The 23413-nt window shown below is 39.2% G+C and overlaps 1 protein-coding gene across 1 annotated transcript in view; it reads left to right on the top strand.

The window, feature by feature from the left end:
* LOC311261286 (dynein axonemal heavy chain 2-like) overlaps nucleotides 1-23413 on the top strand; it is a 49471-nt gene that overhangs the window by 10274 nt on the left and 15784 nt on the right. Inside the window, exons 17-51 of the mRNA XM_084359785.1 lie at nucleotides 97-258; nucleotides 688-791; nucleotides 2089-2245; nucleotides 2696-2778; nucleotides 3999-4179; nucleotides 4897-5035; nucleotides 6165-6382; nucleotides 7224-7322; nucleotides 7459-7584; nucleotides 7978-8085; nucleotides 8829-9017; nucleotides 9159-9256; nucleotides 9378-9567; nucleotides 10344-10524; nucleotides 10746-10873; nucleotides 11302-11454; nucleotides 12059-12184; nucleotides 12707-12925; nucleotides 13582-13699; nucleotides 14103-14239; nucleotides 14934-15071; nucleotides 15233-15391; nucleotides 15619-15771; nucleotides 16254-16345; nucleotides 16499-16694; nucleotides 18322-18546; nucleotides 18750-18854; nucleotides 19303-19491; nucleotides 19691-19776; nucleotides 19993-20123; nucleotides 20323-20472; nucleotides 21042-21209; nucleotides 21411-21571; nucleotides 21971-22110; nucleotides 22503-22635. Coding sequence (XP_084215911.1) covers nucleotides 97-258; nucleotides 688-791; nucleotides 2089-2245; nucleotides 2696-2778; nucleotides 3999-4179; nucleotides 4897-5035; nucleotides 6165-6382; nucleotides 7224-7322; nucleotides 7459-7584; nucleotides 7978-8085; nucleotides 8829-9017; nucleotides 9159-9256; nucleotides 9378-9567; nucleotides 10344-10524; nucleotides 10746-10873; nucleotides 11302-11454; nucleotides 12059-12184; nucleotides 12707-12925; nucleotides 13582-13699; nucleotides 14103-14239; nucleotides 14934-15071; nucleotides 15233-15391; nucleotides 15619-15771; nucleotides 16254-16345; nucleotides 16499-16694; nucleotides 18322-18546; nucleotides 18750-18854; nucleotides 19303-19491; nucleotides 19691-19776; nucleotides 19993-20123; nucleotides 20323-20472; nucleotides 21042-21209; nucleotides 21411-21571; nucleotides 21971-22110; nucleotides 22503-22635 — 5142 coding nt within the window. The remainder of the gene's footprint in view (nucleotides 1-96; nucleotides 259-687; nucleotides 792-2088; nucleotides 2246-2695; nucleotides 2779-3998; nucleotides 4180-4896; nucleotides 5036-6164; nucleotides 6383-7223; nucleotides 7323-7458; nucleotides 7585-7977; nucleotides 8086-8828; nucleotides 9018-9158; nucleotides 9257-9377; nucleotides 9568-10343; nucleotides 10525-10745; nucleotides 10874-11301; nucleotides 11455-12058; nucleotides 12185-12706; nucleotides 12926-13581; nucleotides 13700-14102; nucleotides 14240-14933; nucleotides 15072-15232; nucleotides 15392-15618; nucleotides 15772-16253; nucleotides 16346-16498; nucleotides 16695-18321; nucleotides 18547-18749; nucleotides 18855-19302; nucleotides 19492-19690; nucleotides 19777-19992; nucleotides 20124-20322; nucleotides 20473-21041; nucleotides 21210-21410; nucleotides 21572-21970; nucleotides 22111-22502; nucleotides 22636-23413) is intronic.

The raw sequence follows: 23413 nt of genomic DNA, 5'->3' as shown, positions 1-23413 counted from the left end.
TTGTGATGGATTTTAAAGACATGTTTTTTCTTGCAGATGCTCGAGTAATGCAAGGTGAATTTAATAAAAGTGTTTGTGCCTGTATGTTTTGTACAGGACATAGACCACCTGCAGCAGGTCTGGGGGATTACACAGGACTGGAATGCCAACTGGGATGTCTGGAAGGGTGGTCAGTTTGCCACATTACAGGCAGAGGGCATGGAGAGCACAGTGCAGGACATGTTCAAAAAAATCCATGAACTCCAGAGAGAACTTAAGGTCAGTTCTGCCACACAGAATCATTAAATAGCTGCAGATTTTGGCATCCTGCTACAAGCTTTAATATATTACTAGTGTCAGCTTTGGTTTGTTTCATTCAAGTAAATTGTACAGAAATGCCCAAATGATCAATTCAATCCATTCTGTACTATCTGGAAGCTGTAACCTGGTGATGGTGTGTGTAGAAAGAACACATACTAACAGCTACAACGGTTGCATTATCTTAGTGGACACAGTAATCTTACAGTAATCTTAGCTTCAGATCCACAAATTCTGCCTTAAATGCCTTTTACAGTGTATAGCTTTCTCTCAGGATGCACAAAAGTAATTGCTAATACCATCAAAGGCACAGCCCCCCCAATGTGAACCCTAAGTTGCTCTCCCATTTACACGACACAGTAGTGAGGACCTGATATTTGTCGATTGCAGGATAAGAAGTGGGAAATAGTACATTTCACCAAGAGCAAGACTGATCAGTTCAAGCAAATCATCCCTCTCATCGCTGATCTGAGGAACCCAGCCATGAGAGACAGGTACTGTTTGAAACCAAAATAAATGCATGAATTTACTTGTCAGTATATCTTGCAACTATTGTCTTGCAATAGGCACAATGTACAAGACATAGCAGGAACATGAATAAGAAATACCTGTCAAATAGTTAAACAGTGGTTAATGTTTTAACATCCTTATTGAGAAGACCAATTTTAGATGAGATAAATGTTATGCACGCTTTTTTTGTTGACTAAAAGGGTGGACATAAAGCATGTTAAGTCACACACAGTAGAATAAGCATATTACTATTGTTACATCCCCGGCTCCAGGGAAGCAACACAATGGGACAAGAGAGACAAAACTAAGTGCAAGGTGGTTTATTAAGGCTAGAAAACAACAGAAAACAGAACAAAGGGATGGACAGCCAGGGATGCTGCAGCATGGCCTGCTGTCAGTGGCAGTGTGAGAGAGAGAGGGAAGGAGGTGTGGCCTGCTCTTTTAAGCAGGGGGCCATGTGACCACAATCAGCACCAGGAAGTGAGAGGGCCTGGACAAAAACAAAAGCACAAGCAGGCAAACAAACATAATATGAACATAACATGAGGCCTGTAACACTATGGTTAATCCAGTCTGCTGTTCTGGGAGTCTCTTCTGCTGCTTTCTTTCCAAGGTCTTCTTCCCATTTGTGTTTCCCCTAATTATTGTCTTTAGCTCAATTCCAAGCGGGGTGTACAGATGGTTTGTCCCTGTTGCCACAGTCAATAAGAAAGGCATTTAGTACACAGTAAGAAGGTCATGTTTGCATTCAAATCTGTACAAACAACATGTGCGGTTATGATGTAGGTGAGCAGTCTAAATATACAGTATATACGTATAAATCGGGGGTTGACCGATATGGCTTTTTCAGGGCCGATACCCATACCGATTATTAGAAATCAAGGAGATCGATAAATGATATTCATTTGAGTAAAAATGAAACTCTTTGTGTCAAAACTTTGAACAACCAGTGATGAAATAAGTACAGTTTACTCAAGTACTGTTCTGCTTATTTAAGCAAATGGTGAGTGGTGATTTTGGGATATACAGATTAAATTGACTTGACTTGACTGGAAGGTGTTACTATTCACCCTTTTTTTTTTCTTCTGTCAATCGTCTGGGTAATTTGAGACTAGTAGTACTTTAACACCAAAATTAGCATGTATAGGTGCTTTTTTTCATGAACCGTATGAACAAGTCTGCGTCCACCTGGGTGTTGTGTTTTCATCACAGCTGGAGCCGATAAATACACCCATGACCTTTGCAAGACAAACCATGCTTCCAATGCCACCTTTCTTTCAGGCACTGGGCGCAGATCTACGAAGAGCTGTCTTGCTATTTTGACCCAACCAGCAGTGAATTCACCCTGGAGAAGATCATATTTCTGGGCCTCGACAAATATGCTGAGAAGATCTGTGAGATCTCTGGAGCTGCCAGCAATGAACTCTCTATTGAAAAGGTCAAGTCTCTTCCTCTTGTCTAGACTGATGCTCAGTTGGCATTTTTGTAGTTTTCTTTTGCCTCCATTCATTTTAAACAGGGTCTCGCCTAGGAAGTTGGCATGTTTGTAAGTGCGGTATACTGCTGTAATAGCCCTTACACATACATCCAAGGAAATTAAAGAAAAGGAACTTTAGGAATTTTAGAATAACATAAAAAGAAGCACAGTATAGACTTATACTTAACAAAATACAAGACAATTTGTACTGTGTAGGGTGAAAAAAAAAGCATCTCTGATCTATGCAAGCTTTAGAACTCAAAGCTTAGATTTATGGTTTCAGGTCATTAAACAAACAATCATGAAAATGTAACATATTTAGCTTGTGGGGAAAAAAAGAATAGAATAGAAATTTTGCCACCTCTTCTGTCTTCTGTCTGTTGACATTACTTTTTGTGTTGGATATTTAAGAGCCTGGAGGAAATGACGACAACATGGGCGGAAACGTTCCTGGACATAGCACCATATGAAACTAAAGGCCACTACTGGCTGAGGTGAGAAAGCTTTTGGGTTGAGGGTTTGAGAATCAATAATGTAACCCAGGCTGAAACAACTTATTGTCATAGATTTTTGTTTTCCGTCACTTGATCCCACAGCCTTGGTAGCCTTTTTTTTTTAAATTTGGCCTTTTTTTTAACCAGGTAAGTCCCATTGAAATCACATATCTCTTTTACAAAGGAGCCCTGGCCAAGAATGGCAGCAACACAGAGTTACAACAGCAAATTAACAGACAAAGCACACTCAAATAATCAGATAAAACATATGCAACACATCTCCATATTCAATAACATGCAAAAAGGTGGACTCCACCAGTTTCTGTTCCACACCAAGTTAAAAGCAAGACTTGTTTCTGTAGTAAAATCCTAACAATACAGTGCAGCATAGCTGTACCAAGGGCATTTATGAAGCTGATGCCTGAATGATCTGTTTAAAGCCTTGTTGGAGAAGTCAGGAACAGGGAGTGATTGTGCTTGTTTGTAGTTAGAGATGAGTGAGCAGAACAGTTAGGTGAGTAACAGCCTGGCTAAAAAATTTATTTAGCAGTCCAAGTCTATTTAGCAGTCCAAGCAATTGCCACTGATTCAACAGAGGGATGAAGACTACAGTCAGCTACTGGCCCAAACGAAAGATACAGAGAAATGTTACCAAACATAAAAATATAATCAAACATGTATAAATAAGATATTTTTAGAAATTACCCATAAATAAAGAGGTGGAAAAAAATCCCACAAAAATATGTTTCTGAATTTTTTTTAGATGAGAAGTAGATGATGACCAAGATCTCGGTTAATATTTGATCAGCACTGCTTTGTTTTACAGTTTTTTTCAGCCTAAGGCAAAGGGCAACAAATAAACATTATCCACCTTCATAGTATTATTGTTAACAAATGGAAAATGAATTTGACATTTTGCCTTGTTAGGTTTTTACAAGCTCAAATTATCCCTTCAGATTTTTTTTTTCATAAATTATGTGCCTTCATCATATTCAGTCAAGTAATGATTATGAATAAGGGGACTACAAACACCTGAATTGTATGCAGTCAAAAAATGGAACAATAACTACAGCCTCAACAACTGGTACAGTACACTGGATTACATTAAACTGTGCTGGTTTACTTTATAAACAGATTCTTCTTCTACTTTTTCTGCTGTAAAAACCATGATAAGCAATCATCAGCAGTCATGCTTCATTCTCCCTCTCTGTCTCTCCCAGGAGTACAGAGGAGGTTTTCCAGGCCCTGGAGGACAACCAGGTTATTCTGTCCACAATGAAGGCATCTCGGTTTGTCAAAGCCTTTGAGCAGGAGGTAGATTGCTGGGAACGTCAGCTGTCCCAGGTGCAGGAAGTCATCGAGATTATCCTCACTCTACAGCATCAGTGGATTTCTCTGAAGGTACAGGAAACACACTCATGTATTTTACTATCTCATAGGATTCATTATTATACATGGGTATTCATTGCTTTATGATTGGCTTTTCATTATTGTCTGTGAATATTCATCGTGGAGTGTGCATTTATTATGTGTTGTGGTCTTTTGATGATAGTTCTTGTCAGTAGACATGTAGTTTAATTGTTTCTAATTCTGGCACAATACACACACAGTATGGCACCCCCTGTTGGCTATATTGTTGCTTTTCAGTGTAACAGTGCAGAGCAGCAGCATCTTCGGTGCTCCGTCTGTGTCTACACAGGACGCGTTTTATTCATGTTTCACTGACAGACAATTCTCATTTCCTACAAAATCATCTCTGCACAGGAGGCAGTTCAGCTGCCTTTCCAGTTATCCATTTTACACAGGAAAAGATATGCTCCTTTTCTTATTTTTTTTTTATTTTTATCAAGTTTTAGAATGGACACGAACAAGAACAGGCATACATTAGTTCTAAGGGATGCAGGTCAATACCACATATACATTTGTTTTAAGATTGTGAGACGTTATGGGTTGTAAACAATCACTGTTGTTACTTTGTAAAACAGAGAAAAATAGACTTGACACATAAGACTAAGTGTTATGCCGCATTTACTTATGTAGAGCGCAAGTAAATAGATAAAAGTAGGAGTTTTTTTCTGAAACTCTCCATATTTCTTCCTTTTTTTTTCATTGCTCCAGAACATTTTTCAAGATAAGGACATCCGGGAGCAGCTGCCTCATGAGTGCAAAGAGTTTGAAGACACTAGTTCTAGTTGGAAGACCACCATGGGCCGACTCCAGAAGGATAACAACGCCTTGCAGGGAACACACCACCCAAGTATGTACAGTACAGTACATACTGTATACTTTATGTTTAAAGCGGAGACAGACAACTTTTCAAATTCCCCCTCCTGGCGTTTCCCTGTTGTATTACTGCCAAGACAGCATTAGCACTGGCTAATGCTGTCTTGGCCTAGCCACTGTCCAAAACAAAAAACAGCAATAAAAATCCCAATTTGATCTAGAAACCCCGATGTCAGTGTGATGGAAGGCGGAGTAAATTGATGATTGTATTAATAGTTCGGAAGATTTTGTTACTTACTGATCCATCACAGCCTTTGACAAAACACCAGCGCTCTCCATCGAGTGAATGTCCATCCTCAAGAAAAGAACCTCAATTTCTATCATCTGCTATTTCACTTTCTTTGCCTCCTTCATCAGCAGGGTTCTTTTTCTTTTGTAGTGTAGAGTTTCAACAGTTATTCCAGTTGTTCCACAGTTACCTGGGGATAGTGACCGGGGAAAACAATGCTTCTCCCTCTTTTGTTTGCGTAATAGCAGATGTCTTTCCTCCGTATGTAGTGTGACCTTCATTTTTACAAAAAAAAAATGCAGCCTGGTGGCAGGCCACATAGCACAGTGAAAGCAAGGTCTATTGGAAATATATCTATGTGTTGATGGTGTAATTCTTTTTATTTATTTTTTTATAACTATTACACTGCGCAATTGGTGTTTACTGATTATGTTTTCAGAATGATAAGTTAAAGCAAAAATGTTGTCTCTTGCCAGTTTAAAGAACTATTTATTATCATGACTGTTCATGGAGTCACACCTTAGATAGCATAGAAACAAAGAAAAAATATATATTATTCAAATTTTGTGTATTCAGGGCCTCTATATGAGTCTTAAATTTGTGTTGTGTTTTCTAATGTTAAGATGTCTTTTTTTTCTTCTAGTTATAGTGTGATGGGTCTACAGCTGTTTTGAAATGTGTTCCATGTTAAATCCATATCTTTAATGTCAGATGCAGATTCTACCTGTCATTTGGAGTGAAGAAATTACCAACATTTTATTGTGTTAAGAAGCAAACCTGTAATGCTGATATTGGCCTAAATAGACTTCTTATTTATGAATAAAATAGATGTTATTATATGTTACATATCAGCATAAATCCTCTCCCTTTTTAGGCTTGCTGGAGGAGCTGGCACAGATGAGCACCAAGCTGGAGGAGATCCAGAAAGCCCTCGACATGTACCTGGAGACCAAGAGGCAGATTTTCCCAAGATTCTACTTCCTGTCCAATGAGGATTTGGTGGAGATCCTCGGGCAGTCAAAGAACCCAGAAGCCATGCAGCCCTACCTGAAGAAGTGTTTTGGCAACATCAGGAGCCTGCGTATTGAGGAGGCAGGGAATCACAGGCACACATACACTCAGTGGCCAGTGGCTACACTATTGCTGAGAAAGAGTCATTTAAGCCTATTTAGTCAAGATCAGATTACTAAAAATTATAGTTTTACATGACTAGTGTTTCTTTACCTGATGTTCTTGCAGCAAGTTTCACTCTAACAGTCCTCTACTTTATGGGTGTGATACGACACAAAATATAGGATATCATTTTTGCCTTTATTTAGTGAAGCAAGATGTAACAAATGAGACAAAACAAGACACAGCTTGATACACCTGGAAACATGACAGAATTAGCACCTTGAGGAAAGACGTCCAACAATTATTTTTTACTACTCATGGAATTGTCATGATGGACAACAGAATAATAATATTTGTGTCAATGTAGTCTACTTTGCATAAGTAGGGAATCTAAATAAAAAGTACTTTTAAATAAATATTAAATACTTAAATATATATATTAAGTAAATATCAGATCAGAGTTTGATCAGGATTCAGTACAAAACAAGACATAATAAGATGTGAAATCCACTGGTACATGCAATCTTATTTAATAATATGGAACCACATTACGTGCTACAGACACAACTTTTTAAATTGAACCTTGTGCTAAGTGACTAGTATGTATTATTCTTTACTAATCTTAGATGTTAGCATTTATCTCCAAAAGCTTGTGAAGGCTACAGCGATTGGGTTAAATTTTGCTATATTTATTGCTTGACTCTGTATCAAACATTCAGTATGGATTGGCCTTAAAATATGGACCTCAAAACACTGTATTGAATTTGGGATGGACCAGTACATACAGAAAGATGTCACTGTGTATGTATGTCTTCTGTAGGTGGTCACTACGCCTACGCCAATCGCTCTCGGGATGTTCTCTGCTGATGGGGAGTATATTGATTTCAACGAACAAGTGATGCTTGACAGATCTGTGGAGGTACGGCAGCGATGATTATGATAATGGTCATGGCTATAAGACTGTTATACGGATTAAACTGTGTAGTTATGATGGTACAGGCAAGGCTGTGTTATGATGGCAAATGTAAGCACCACTTTATTATGTGTGTATGTAGGTTTGGCTGTGTGATGTTGAGGAGAGCATGCGTGCTACACTAAAGATACAGCTGAAAAATTGCCTTTCTGCTCTGAAGAAGACATCAGGACAGAGAGACAAATGGGTCAAAGCATGGCCAGGACAGGTAAAATTGTCTTTTCCCTCTTTATATGCCTATTCTGCTTTAGCAGTGAGTGTTGGTCATGGGAAACAAGCTGTGTGTCAAAGCAGTGCAAATGGATTTCCCAATTTGAAAACTAGTGTGTAATCGCAACAATTTTTTTTACAAATACCAACTCAACTAAACGTTTACTCGATCCAGGTCATTGGTTGTTGCAGTAATTGCAGTAATATTTTGCTTTAAGGTACACAAGCTGTATTGCCTGATATCAAATGTATAGAATTTTCTTCTGCTTGTGGAGTTTATAGAGAATAAACTTGGAAACTTTTAATGTTAAAATCAGATGAAAATAAATTTGCAATGTTCTTAAAATTAACGGATTCAGTTTTCCTTAAGTGTGCATTCCTCCTGTTTTAGATGCTGATCACAGCCAGTCAGATCCAGTGGACCAGTGACGTTACTCAGTCTCTCAGTACCAGCAAGGAGAGAGCTGAGTCCTCCCTTAAGTCTGTAAAGAAGAAAAAGGTTTGATGGACTTTTGTCATTTCACTAGACTTTTTTTGTCTCTATACAGCAATGCTCGTTGTCCAGCATGTAAAATGTGTATTGTGTCATCTGTGTGTGTTTACATTTTCAGAACCATAGATAGCCAACATAATTTTGTTAAGGTGTAGTCCACATGTACACAGGTATTTTTGGAAATAGAGTTTGAAGAAAACAATCTCCATCTAAACGAGTGTTTTAGCACCATTTCAGATTCATTTAATCTCTGTCCAGTCCAACACAGACGAAACAGTGACTGCACTTAATCTTCCTGGATAATCCTATTTTGTCTGCAAAACATTGTCAGCAGCCAATGTGTCTGTCTTTATCATCACTGTATTTCAGTGTCCATTTGTATCCTTCTAAATGTAGACAATATAACACCGATTCCATCAATGTACAAACTTAAATACTCCACAATACCAAAGCACTTACACTGAGTTCACATTTGCCTACAATACTTCATACACTGATAAGGCCCAAATTAAGAAGTGGGTATGGGTGTCACCTTTTTTTTCCAAAAATCGCAATCTCTGTCCATCTCGACATAAACACAGAGAACAGTGTTCCTCGGTTTCTTCACCCTGCAAGGAGTTTTCCAAAAGTTCCTTCTTCAGTGACCTACAACGCCATTTTATGTGTGTACGAAAGGGCAAAACTCATAGAAAAAGTTCCTTTTAATCAATACCTGGAGGTCTTTTGCTAACACTGTCTTTGTTTCTCAGGCCTCCACACTTCAGTGCTATTCAGAGATCATCCGTGGCAAACTGTCCAAAGTTCTGCGTCTGAAGCTCATAGCGCTGGTCACGGTGGATGTTCATGCTCGGGATGTCATTGCTAAGCTGGTTAAGGCAGGCTGCAATGATGCAAATGCCTTTGAGTGGCTCTGCCAGCTGAGACTCTACTCTGAGAAGGTATGTTCTGATGGTCAAGCTATGATCAACTTGAGTTGAGCTGAGCTGAGCTGAGATGAGATGAGTTAGAACGAGACCAAGAGAACCTCCACTAAACTTTTTTTAATTCATGTTTTGTTTTGTTTTTTGTTTTTTCATTAGGATGATTGCATAGTCCGACAGACCAACGCATGTTTCACTTATGGCTATGAGTACCTGGGCAACTCTGGACGGCTCGTTATCACTCCACTTACTGACAGGTCACAATCAGTCACTCAGTCAATTAGTGCACCAACTAGATCATATTTTTATTTATATAATGATTTTTCCTTTCTACATGTTTTTTCTGTACAATAAATGAGCATGTTTGACTTTGTTCAGGTGTTACATGACCCTGACCACAGCGCTCCATCTCCATCGTGGGGGCTGTCCTAAGGGCCCAGCTGGTACTGGGAAGACAGAGACAGTAAAGGACTTGGGCAAAGCTCTGGGCATGCATGTCATTGTTGTCAACTGCTCTGAAAGACTGGACTACAAATCCATGGGACGCATGTTCTCTGGCCTGGCACAGGTAGGAAAGAAAAGACATCATGATGGCGATGCCAGCTATAGTTATTATCACAAAAGTGATGATGATATCAACCTACATAACAAGAGGCACAACAGTAGTTTTATATCTTTAAAGGATTACTTGTGACTGAATATGCTGTTCATTATGGCTAGATACATGAGTGGGTGTGTGTTCCAGATGGCATTTACGACACAATCATTGAAACACTGCTGTCATGCGAGCCAAGATCAAAAACACTTTTTACACTTTTATTTAAACCTTTTCTGGGATAGTTAGTGGTCGTTCTCTCTCTTTCTCTCTGTGTGTTCACCATGTACAGTTTATGATGATCAACAACAGTCAACAAGACTGTGTTAAGGACACAAGTGCAGTGTCTGTTCAAAACATGCTGTTTGGCACAGACGATCTGGTAATGTGAGGGGTCTACAGATCCAGTCTTCAGCCTCCTGAAATGCTCACTGAGTCATCGGCACCACCCAAATTATCAACATGTTTGTTATGTAAGGGATAATGTATAGTTCTGAGGTTGTTATGGAGAAATAAACCCCAACAGGTTGTATGGAACCCCCGACGCGAAGCAGGGTTTCTGTTTCGTTTATGTCTGCTTTCCTATGAGATCACGTGAGAGGGATCATGTGTGTGCACAGCTCTGCTTTATAGTTAGTTGGATTTATTTATTTTTTTAAATTTATGTAATTGGACTTTCAAATGTATATGTATATATTATATATTTATATTTGTATATGTATATATTTCATTATGTCCACACTGAACAGACTGGAGTATGGGGGTGCTTCGATGCGTTCAACCGTATCAACGTTGAGGTGTTGTCAGTAGTGGCCCAGCAGATCCTCTCCATCCTGTCTGCCCTCTCATCTAGACAATGCAAGTTCCATTTAGAAGGACAGCACATACCTCTGGTCGACTCATGTGGCATCTTTGTCACCATGAATCCTGGTAAGTCAATGCTAATGTGCAATGCACACACTACATTTTATGTTGCCGTGGACATACAGACATTGAACCATACTGAGCATATAACTTGACAGATTTGGGATGTTGCGGAAATAGAAACATTTTCGGGGAACAGATTATTTTTGTAATGAAAACCTGTTATAATTAGCTCTTTTGGTGTTTGGAATTGTCATCTTCCCTCTCCTTTTTTTTTTTCCCCCTAGGTTATGCTGGTCATACTGAGCTTCCGGACAACCTCAAGTCCATGTTCAGACCTGTCTCCATGGTGGTGCCAGACTCCACTCAAATTGCTATGATCATGCTGTTTGCAGAGGGATTCAACAAGCCCAAGGTACTACCACTCAATTAAAAGTTGTACTGGACATGTGCTGGAAAAAATTAAACAGATGAGAGGAGAAAAACATCTAAGTAAGGTTAGTCTTGGTCTTATTGTCAGGGTTAAACACTGACATGCGTTCTTAGATGAAGACACATTTTCTGCCATAGTTAATACTGAATTGTTTAGGTGTGTTTGCTGCTTGCTGCTCTGTAATAACTGGTATCTATACTTAAATTGTTTTACGTTTACGTTTATTTTTTTACTATTCACCTGTAGTACAAAAAGTGCTTTTGAGGTTATTTAACACAAGCAGCAGCGACATTCAATGCTCAATCACCCTGGCTCATCTTCTCCCTCTGTCCTTTGTTTTTCCCTCTTCTCTCTGTGTCTGTATGTTACTCTGCATCACTCTCACTCTTTCTCTGTCTTTGTCCTCATAGCCCCTGGCGAAGAAGGTGTTCACCCTGTACTCACTAGCAGCGCAGCAGCTATCTAACCAGGACCACTATGACTTTGGCCTGCGCGCTCTCATCTCCTTGCTCCGTTGTGCTGGAAATAAACGCAGCTCTTTCCCCAAAGTTCCTGATGAAGAAGTGGGTCTTTGTCTCTATCTTTGTCTCACTCTCTCTCACACAGAACTTGCTGAGGGCTTGTTCATCAACATTTCGGTAGATTAAGTCTTTAAATTCACTTGCGTGAAAATGTTGTGATAACTGAGATGTGAGAGCATCAAACATGCATTTTAGATGAATTTGTGGTATATGTTTTGAAAAAACATGATTTAAAAAAAAGGCTAAAAAAAGCCTTGCAGGTGCCAGTGTGAAAGCTTTCTTAGCCTGGGGTTAACAGCTCCCTCAGCCTAGAGCAAAGTTCAGTGTGGAAAGCACAAAAGAGAATTAAATTGCATATAAACTAGTGCCTGATGCAGACGGTTTTTAACCTGGAAGTAAGTGTATACAATCATTGTGATTTGGTCTATATAAGAAGGAATTTCATACTACAAAAGAATGTCACAGGGAGAGCAAGAAGTGTCTATGCCTGTAAAGCTGAAATGTGAACCCAAGCCACTATAATGTCAAATCAGATGAGAACAATCACACACACATTTGAATAGACTACCAACTTTCCTTTCCTTTCAAATGAACTAAACTCTTAAATAGGAAGTGTATTCGTGTGCTTTTGTATCTCTGTGCTCAGATACTGCTCATGGCTATTAAGGACATGAACACTGCTAAACTGACCTCGACGGACCTTCCACTATTTGATGGGATCGTCCAGGACTTGTTCCCGGGTGTTGAAACACCAGTTACAGATTATGGACAGGTGGGTCAGCAGTTGAGGTCAGCATTCTTTGTGTTATAACTAAAGTTGTGTTTAGTTATGTCAACTCTGACTGTAAGACTGTGTTCATTGATTATCCCTCTGTTCAAATAGATTCACAGGTAAGTACAGTTCAATTGCAGTTCATTTGCCTCAGAGGTTGTCCTGAGAGCTGTCAGCTCCTCTTAATGTTCATTACAGCACCAACATATTATAAACAGCTCTAAGCAACGCTAAAACTAGAATGCTCAGCATATTTAGACTACAACTACTGTCATTAAACCTGATGTATAACCATCGTCTCTCTGTCTCTCTTGTTTGCAAATAAATATATTAATATTTATTATATAATTAATTATACAGATATGCATCATCACATGCCCAGCACACACATGTTGTTGGTAAACATAATTCAACCTGACCCTGTTACATCGTGGTCGATGTATCATCATTTTCTACATATTTATAATATCACTCAAAGCATCACCTTCATAACTAAAGTCTTTTGCTGTCACTTTGTTGCAGTTGAAGGAGGCTATAACGATGGAGCTTTATCAGAGCGGTTTGCAGGTGACTCCTTTCACCATGACCAAAGTCATCCAGCTTTATGAGACGAGAAACTCTTGGCACTGCTCCATGCTGGTGGGCAAGACAGGCAGTGCAAAGAGCGTGACCTGGAAAACCCTGCAGAGGGCCCTCACTGCCCTGCACCACAAGGGAGAGCCTGGCTTCCAGCTGGTAAAGGTGGGTGTGGATGGAAAACAATACAATGTATAGGCAATATTGGCTAGTACTGCTGTTTTATCCACAAGTAACTTTGAGTGTTGTTGTGTTCCATGCAGTCAATTCTCCACAAATAGGTCTTTTTCAGGTCATGAAGTGCTCCAACTTTATTAGAGAAAGTCATGAGTAAATCAGGCAATCAAGGGGCACATTATGAGCAACATTATGTTGGAAAAAATCTGTTTAACATTTTTGCTGGCTGTAGAGGACTCACATATCTTGGCACACTTGCCACCACAATACAAAGCGTTACAACTATTCTACTGTCTGCCTTTCCCCAATTTTCTATTATTTATTTATTCTTTGTATTTGCACACAGAGACAGTCTTAGATTAGGTGACTGCTTTAGTTGACATGTTTACTGTTTTCATCCGGCAATACTTAGTTTATAAAAAGAGCTCTTTCAAAACAGCCAGAATCACAGATATGTTTGTTTTGTTTCTGCTCTCTCTTATAACTGAATCAAGCAGCATGTGTAACCAAGGTTTTAGTACACAGTACACACCCTAAAACATGTACTTATCCTTGACAGTCTTCAGTAAATATGATCTGCCGTTACAGTGCACTTTTGTCATCTTTTTATTTTCTTCTCTTTTTCATTCCTCCTGGAACAACAGGAGTATCCTCTGAACCCTAAGGCAATGAGTCTGGGAGAGCTGTATGGAGAGACTGACCTTTCCACCAATGAATGGGCTGACGGAGTGCTGTCCTCTCTCATGCGATCGGCCTGCGCAGGTGCTGACACTAAAAACACTCACTGCTGTACATACTACATGTGGTATAAGTGAAAACATACTAGGGTCTGATGATTCTTCTTCTGGCTATACCATATTCCCATTTTTCCACTTCAGCTCAACTGAGTCACATTTTATTTTATCTTAAAGAGCCTTTAATAATTCAAAAGCCTTGTTTAAAAAAATCCAAATGCTTTCACCTGTTTCATCTTGATACAATATTATTTCAATACTTGGAAAACAATGTGACATTTGCAGATATCAAAAAGTCTGCCATGATACAATTGTGATTCAATTCAGGGCCTTGCAATCGATTTGAAACAATATAATGAGCCAATACTTTATCCATACTCTATGTCACTTAATGTTTTCTTTCACACCTTCATTCTGCCTTCTATTCTCAGATGAGAAACCAGATGAGAAGTGGATTGTGTTTGATGGGCCTGTTGACACGCTGTGGATAGAGAGTATGAACTCCGTTATGGACGACAACAAGGTGCTCACGCTCATCAACGGTGAGAGAATCTACATGCCTGAACAGGTAAGTACAGCCAATACTGAAATCTATCAAGCCATCAATCAGCTGGGCAATTCCTCGCATTATAGTTCAAGATCTCCATCAAAACAAGTTTTTATTGTTGGAACATGTGTACATTATTTTAAGTCGACATAATTCATATGTTTTGAAACAACTGCAAACTAGGCATTGCCAACTTTCACATCTCTCCAAATGGAACAATACAATGACGAAAATGTTTTTTGTTTCAGGCAAATACTAAAAGGAAACCATCTGGGCTGTTATGGTTTTTGTGTAGTTAATTCGACAAAGGCAAAGCACAAAGACAGAGTAAGATTAATATCTAAAAACTGAGAGGGAGCCAGAGCATTCAGGCAGCTTGAGCCATTTAGCTGGCTTACACAAGAAATGGGACAAAGTGACAACCAACAAATAATAACCCTGTTTGTGTGCTTTACTTGATTGAAGAGAAAGGCACTTTGAATATTATTTACCTATTACTACATGCTGACTCAAAATTCATTGTTTAGAGTAAATTAATGTTGCTGTTTCTTTGCAAAAGCAGCAATCTGGTATAATGAAATGTTGTTCATGTTCCCATATAAACAACGTTAACACAAAACAAAAATTAATTACTATATATTTCTGTACTGTTGTGAACCATGTACAGTCAAACAGTCACAGTGACAACAACTATATGTAAATCCTTTTTTCATAGGTGTCTCTGCTGTTTGAAGTGGAGAACCTGGAAATGGCCTCTCCAGCAACAGTGTCTCGCTGTGGGATTGTCTACAATGAGTACGCTGATCTGGGATGGCAGCCTTTTTTTCAGTCCTGGCTAGACAAGCGTCCAAAGGTACAATGCACCCACTCATAATAACTCTTTATTAACTTGTTTTTTAAGAACACATTTATTAGAGGGGCATAAAAAACCTTTATGAATGATCCCCATTTTGTGGAACCCTCTGTCTTCCATCTACATCTATTGATCCCCCCCATTGCTGAATTTCTCCACAGGCCGAAGCGGACCATTTAAAGTGTCTGTTTGAGAAGTATGTAGAGAGCACACTGAACTTTAAGAAGAGCAACTGTAAGGAGCTGATCCCCATCACTGAGCTCAATGGAGTAACCTCTCTCTGCCGCCTCTATGACTCCCTGGCCACATCCAGCAATGGGGTATGACAACTAGAGTGCAATCTATAACCTCCACTGCACATTGTAATCCCACCTATGGGCAACCATTTTCCAGCACTTCAAATGTTGATCCTTAATGGAATTTAATGTAAAAGATTTGTTACTAATTGTAAGAAAAACATTATCCATCTTGGCCCCATGTCATCAGTGATTAAATCTCTTTAATAGCCCCAGTGTAAAAAACAACGTAATTCTCTCTGTAACTCAAGGTGAATACTTCGGACACAGAGAACTTAGGTAGGATGGTGGAGCTCTGGTTCATCTTCAGCCTCATCTGGTCCATCTGTGCTTCTGTTGACGAGGATGGACGCAAGAGGATTGACAACTTTCTGAAGGAGATGGGATGCAACTTCCCCACCAAGGTCCTCTGTAGAATATAATACTTGTTGACACATTTATAGTATACAAAGTCACTCAAATTGCAATCTCTCTCTCATCCGTCACTAGGTTTCTTGTAAGACCAGTGTTTAGTGTTAAGTAAGCTGTAGGTTACAACTGCTGTGGCTCGACTATGTTTTCCAAAAAAACAAACAAAATAATCAAATTAGACAAGTAAGGCTAACAAGGCTATTAATTTTTATGTCTGCTGAAAGACTTTAGAAAGAGTGTCCCATTTTGTGCCAAATGGTACCATAAGACAAAGTCATTACAGTGTCTATTAAACTGCAGTAAATCAATATGATGTGTAGATGCTTCAATTGCAAATCATGGTAGGATTGATTTACGCATTTTAAATGCAACACTGGTATAATACTAATGAGAGATAACACTGTATGCCACTTTCATCAGCAAGCTGGATGTATATGTCTGACATTCTCTGAACTTGTGATATAAACATTTTCAGGACACGGTTTATGAGTACTATGTTGACACCAAGAAAAAAACCTGGGTGTCTTTTGAAGATAAGCTGTCAAAGGGCTGGCGCTACAATGCCAAGTAAGTAAATGACATTAGCTGTTGTACACACATATGTGTCAGTGTGTGGATGTTTTATCCATTTGACTTTCTACCAGTTCAGTTAAGATAGATAATATAACTTAATGCTGATCTACAATACATCTGTATATCTCTGTCTGCCCTCTCCTGCAGAGGTCCTTTCTATAAGATTATGATTCCTACAGTGGACACAGTTCGCTACAACTTCCTGGTGAAGGCTCTGGTGCTGGGTCAGTACCCAGTGCTACTGACTGGGCCAGTGGGCACTGGTAAAACTTCAGTGGCCCAGAGTGTCCTGCATGGATTAGACAGCAGTTGGGCTGCCCTCACTGTCAACATGTCTTCACAGGTTGGTGGCTTTGCATGTTCTGTGTTTGTCTGTGCCTGGTCTTTGTTCTTGTTCTTCTATCCTTATTGAAATACGTTTGCTAACTGGTGAAGTTGCATTTGGTTTTGGGACTTCAGACCATCCGTATCTAGAGCTAGCTGCAGTTGATGGTGATAGTTTACAGGTACATGTTTGGGCACACTGCTACAAATAGCCAAAGTTGCTCATAAGGCTGCCGTTGTATCTAATGACAGCTGCACTGATGCTGTTGAATTGCTGATGAAACAGTTGGCTAAACTGTATTGCACTTATCACTTTCTGCTCTTCGGTTCTAATGAGTGGTAGAGTACGCATCCATATACATACGGATGTTGAAGGTTGTTTGTTCAAACTTTTATGAATAATCGTGAGAGTGGAAATGAGGCGTGTGCACATGCATCCGTTTCCTCAATGACTCAGATTTATAAAACAGAATTTTGCGCATCTGGCCATAGGTGTTTGGTGTTCATATGCTTGTGCATGTTTCCGTGTGAGAGTGTAACTGCCTCCACCCCAGCACGTCATGGCTTTGAATGGCCTCCATCTCAGCTTCACTACAATTAGGAGTAAAGTGCTGTGTGGTTCCAAGACAGATATCAGTGCTTGATAGCAGTGATGAAGGCCAACAAGAGAGCCAGGGATGATGGTGATTATTGCCTCCATTAGGCCAGAGATATACTTGTTTTTGAATTAACGCATTCATGTATTCAACCGGTTGCATCCTGAACAAAGTTGCTCGCATGCTTGTCTATATACTACCCATCAGGGTCTACATTAGCTGGTATATGCCGGCTTTTTGGCAGTATCGTGTGTAATTGTCCGGCAGATGAAAATATCAACTGCCAAAGTGGTGGGAAATGTGCAAAAATAAATAGATTAATTAACAGCATATGAAATAACCTAACATTGAGTGACCTGTATGAAATTTTGCCAAGACAACTTGTATTATTTGCAATTTGACTGTTAAGTCACGCTGTGTTTTTTTTTTTTTGATCACTGCACAAGGGCTTCATCCCAGCCAGCATACTGCCAGAGATTTCACCCTGTAAAAATGTAGCATGTTGTTTATTCTAGCAGTTTTTGCTCTTACATTGAAGTTAAAATATTCTCAACTCTTCAGTGCAAGTTGCGGGCCTCCACTTCAGGCAGTTTTTTTTTTCTATTTTCTTCTCTATTGCAAGATTTCTGAATTCTAATAAAAGGAATAGACAAAAAACAATAAAACAGTTGTTTATATTGACAGTAGTTATCATATCAGAGTCTGTGTTAGTATGACAAAGTCGGTAGTACGGCCCATAATACATTCATCACCAGCAACAGGTTGTTAATATCACTTGGTAAAGTTTTTCCTCTCTATATTTTCACATAGAGAATACTATACACACATGCAGATGTTGCCATTTCACGCTAACACGCCACATTAGTCTAATCATCACCTACGCTATTGTTCTCACATTCACTTTTTGAATGCTTTCACTGCTGAATTTTATTGTTACATTGTTTCCATTGATTCATAACATATGAAGCATTTCAAGGTACAAGATGGAACATACCATTCAAATCATATCATCTTTTCTGTATCTTTGTCTCTCTCTCCATCTCTGTCCAGACCACCTCTAATAACATCCAGTCCATCGTGGAGAGCTGCGTAGAGAAGAGAACCAAAGACGAGTTTGTGCCAGCTGGTGGCAAGCGGCTGTTGTGCTTCCTGGACGATCTCAACATGCCTGCTCACGACCTCTTTGGCTCCCAACCCCCGCTTGAATTGCTGCGCCTCTGGATCGACTATGGCTTCTGGTATGACCACCAGAAACAGTCCCAAAAGTGTGTAAAGGTAAGAAAAAACAGTGAACTGAGGTCTGTTTATAGGCATGTGTGAGATTAACATTTTTCTGCCTTCTTCTTCTCTGCCTCCTCTGCAATTACCTCTTAATTTCCATTCTTTTATGGAGTATGTGGGACAAAAGCTTTACATGTGAAATATGTTTAATAGATTTGTGATGAGTAGAAGTCACCAAACTGCATCTGCTTTCTTAGGACATGTTCTTGTTGGCGTCCATGGGGCCTCCCGGCGGAGGGAGGACTCACATTTCTGGCCGCTTACAGAGTCAATTCAACCTCATCAACATGACCTTCCCTATTGTAAGTCCTGCTGATTATTTTTCCTCTCATTTTCTTTTACCAGTGAAGCATACATGTAAAATAGCTATAGTATTACTTAAACAGTCACTGAAATATATTAAATATGCTCTTTTTCTTTATCTGTCTCTTTCCTTCTTCTATCATCCAACAATTTCTGTGTATCTCAGCAAGGTTGATCCTGGTAGTCTTCCACCTGTCAGAAATTTCATTATCTTTATCACCTTTTGTCATCCACTTCTCATCTCACCATACAGGAATTATCCTGATTATGATTATTATCATAACTCTCATATCCAACACCCAGGAGATTATGATTGTATGAAAGAGTCCCCATTCTGTTTTTCTTTCTCTTGACCAGTACAACTTTGGATATGTGTGTCTTATTGACATGGCAGTATCATTTACAAAATGTACTATAGTTGAACAGAGTTGTCTTCTCTGCATGCAGGAGTCCCAGATCAAGCAGATTTACGGTACCATGATCGGCCAAAAGCTCCAGGAGTTTAGGGAGGAGATGAAGCCCATTGGACAGGTTCTGACTCAGGCCACCTTAGAACTGTACGAAGCTGTTTCAGCTCGCTTTCTTCCCACTCCAGCCAAGATACACTACGTCTTCAACCTCAGGGATATCTCTAAGGTACTGTATACAATAATGCATAAATCGTGGTTAGATGGATACAGCTATACCCACAGCGCATATTTTGAAGAAAATACAACTGGAGCCTTGGTAATAGTGTAACTGGCTATGGTGATGTATTTTCTTGAAATTAACTGAAGGCTATTTGTACTATGTTGAATGACACATTGATGTCTTTTTTCCTGTTCCACACCTTCAGGTGTTTCAGGGTCTGCTAAGAGCTGACCCACTTTACCATGACACCAAAAACAGCATGACAAGACTGTGGATCCATGAGTGCTTCAGGTAAGCACCAAATAGTTGACTGCCTACAGTAGTGTTGTTTATTTACCAAAGTTCCAGCCTTATTATGACAGTGTCATTATACATCATTGTCTCTTAGCTGATGGCTAGGATGTATCCAATTGTAAATGGCTTTCTACTTTGTTTTCACATTAGCCAAAAAGTACAGGTACTTTTGTTGTGTACATGCTGGATAATGTGTTTTGTTGTTGATTTCAGGGTTTTCTCGGACCGGCTTGTCGATCACAGTGACATGGAGGCCTTTGTTGCTTTGCTGGGGGAAAAACTGGGCTCACTCTTTGGCCTCACATTCCACAACATCTGCCCAAACAAACAACCGCCAGTATTTGGTACATTTATTATTACACACACACACACACACACACATACATGCACATAGCAAGGACAATGTCTCACTAGTGAGTGTAAAATAATCTTACAGATACGATAGTGGATTGGTAAGGGACTGTCGTTCAAGCATTATGAAACTGATAAAGATGTGAAAGTGTACTTCTTCATCCCAGTTATTGTTCTTTTTGTGTGTTTCAGGTGATTTCCTGAGCGAGTTTAGTGTGTATAAAGACCTACAGGATATGAAGGCTCTCAAGGAGTTCATGGAAACCCAGCTGGAGGACTACAACATGACACCTGGTGTAGTTCCCATGAGCCTGGTGCTCTTCCAAGATGCCATTGAACACAGTGCGTCTGAGAACACAACACACTTATCCACACGCACTCTTGGACACCGATTTAAACGGACAACACAGCATGCATAAAATTCTACTACAGAAATCCTCATCTGCTGTACTGGTGTGTCTTTGCTGTGTTCACTGTTTGCCAGAGACTTCTCTCAATGACCACGTTTACATGCACAAACAAAAATCTGTTCACAGACAGACAGACAGATATATTAATGGCAGGTGTCACCAAGACTACATTTTGCCATAGTGACACACACTCTCACAGACTCAGGAAGTGAAAACATTACCAGCCAGTGCTGTTGTGACTGGAAAATATCAGTTTTTGCCCTTATTCCACAGACAATATTATTACCATACTCTATGTCAAATTGCACACAGGTAGTGTAAATAAAAAAAACTAGATTTTGTCACATGCAAAGTAATAATGTTCTACCAGCGTAAGCAGATGTTGGGACAAAGTACCAGAATAATAGTAAGAAACACTTGTCACGTCATTTGCACAAGCCACACTTTACAAGGATCTTGTAAATGAAGGATTTGCATAATGTTTTCGTGTTTCCTCCACAGTAACCCGTGCAGTACGTGTGATCAGTCAGCCCAGGGGCAACATGCTGCTGGTTGGTGTTGGGGGCTCTGGCAGACGAAGCCTGTCTAAAATGGCAGCCTCTATCTGTAAATACCAGGTATTCCAGGTGGAAATCACCAAGCAGTACCGCAAACAGGAGTTTAGAGAAGGTGAGATAAAACACACTCCATTTACATTCAAATATATATAATATATGCAAATAACTCTTTGTTCTGGAAATTTAAACAAGGAAACTTTGAATCAAAGATGGAAATAAAATTTGTGATGAATTACCTCTGGCTTTGTAAAATTAGTTCCTCTCATCCCCTCAGCTACATTACAGTCAGTGTTTTTTCTATCTTGGCTCTCAGACATCAAAAAGCTATATCATCTGACTGGTGTGGACAACAAGCCCACAGTCTTCCTGCTCAACGACACGCAGATTGTAGTTGAATCCTTCCTCGAGGACATAAATAACATCCTGAGCTCTGGAGAGGTGCCTAACCTCTACAAGCAAGATGAGTTTGTTGAGGTCTGTATTGTCGTCAAATCATTTTTGACCTCCTGTTTGTCCAACTTATTTTCATGTCTATGTGCATACTTGCATTATTTATTTTTTTATTTATTTATATATAAGTCAGCAGGTAACAAACTGGTGGTTTAAATGAACTCAATCATCTAGTCTGAGGTTTTACCAACTTACTATAGACTACTATACTATACTATATAAAACACCAACATAGGTGTTTTCCTTTGTGAAATTAATGAAACCTTTGCTGGGAAAGGTTTAATTGTCAAAGCAGCACATTTAACATTTTGCTTATTTTCTCAGTTTCTCTGTCTTGTATGTCAATGTTAAAAACATGTCTCATGTCAGTTAAATCCTAATTCTAATTGTCAGAACATGTTTCTGTTGTTGTTGTACCTATAGTTATGCAGTTCTCTGTCAGAGTCTGCCAGGAAAGACAACGTGGCAGAGACTCCAGACTCCTTGTTCAGATACCTGATAGAGCGAGTCAGGAGCAACTTGCACATAGTTCTCTGTATGAGCCCAGTCGGGGAGGCCTTCAGGTAGGTTCTGTCACTGTTTCCTGTAGCACAGTGTGTCCCACAATATATCCTTGTTCACAGTATATTCCTCCTTACTCTTTTTTTCTTCTCTCATGTTTTTGAGAATCCTGTTTGCTCTTGTTGTTGAAAGACATTTATGAAAAATAACACAGTTTAAATTAGAGTCTGACCTATACCCGATTTTTGGGGACTATGCTGAAACCGATATTAGGGGGTAAAAAGTGTAATATATTAATCGATGTTAACAGATCCTTTGCAGTGATCCCTCATACAGTATATAGTAATCAGACACTTGTGACAAAGTAATTTAATGAAGGCAGGATATTTTACAGTTTAATAATATACTTGATGGTCTAAAACTAAAGACAATTTTTTTTTTTTTTTGCCCACAGGAAACGCCTCCTCCAGTACCCAGCGCTTGTCAACTGCACCTCCATTGACTGGTTTTGTGAGTGGCCAAGAGATGCTCTGCTGGAGGTAGCTAAGAGGTTCTTGGATGGACTGGAGCTGGGCTCTCTGCCGGGGGTGAGGAATGCAATCACTCACACGTAACACATGTTTTACAGTGTGGGTACTTGACTTTGAACTTTCAAACCATTGCCCATTTAACCCTGTGATTCTCACATAAATAAGAAATACACAAGCCTTTACTTTATGAAGAGTGCCCCTGCCCGAGACCAGACACTTCACATAGATTCCCTAGGCGTGCAGAGGTAAAATATGTTTGCCAGAAGTGGATCAAGAATATTCTAATCATTATTTGTTAATTAATATTATTATTATTGTAATTTTGACCCTCTGTAAGTAATGTTTAGGCTACGTTGACATTTTGTTGCCACGCAAATAATAATAAAAAACACTTGAAATATGTTGGAAAAAATTTTTTTTCTCCATTTCTCTCTTATCTGTTCTGGTTGTTGTAACCAATGTCTAATATGTAAAATCTGAATGATTTATGATTGCTAAACTAGGGGCCGCTGTCTTTTAACATCTTTAATTATAATAAATAATAAGCTATATCTTCTGCTGACACTGTAAGGAGGCAGCAGCAGACACTGAGTTGCCACCACACGAATGGCAGCAATGCTAAAACACAAATTGGTCATCATTTTTGTCTGTAGACAATCTCAAGTTTAGAAGTTTAGAAAACAAACATTTAAACTTTAAACTTTAGCTGTGAACTGCACTGACCCTGTTATGACACTTAAATTAATCCTCATATCAATAGATAAATAATAAATAATCTGACTCCTGAAGTTGCATTTGTTGTGTTTGAATGTCATATCATAATTTTCATATTTGT

Source organism: Pagrus pagrus (genome assembly GCF_965226575.1).
Source record: "Pagrus pagrus genome assembly, chromosome: 8".
Lineage (NCBI taxonomy): Eukaryota > Metazoa > Chordata > Actinopteri > Spariformes > Sparidae > Pagrus > Pagrus pagrus.
This window is presented reverse-complemented; position numbering and strand designations above follow the sequence as displayed.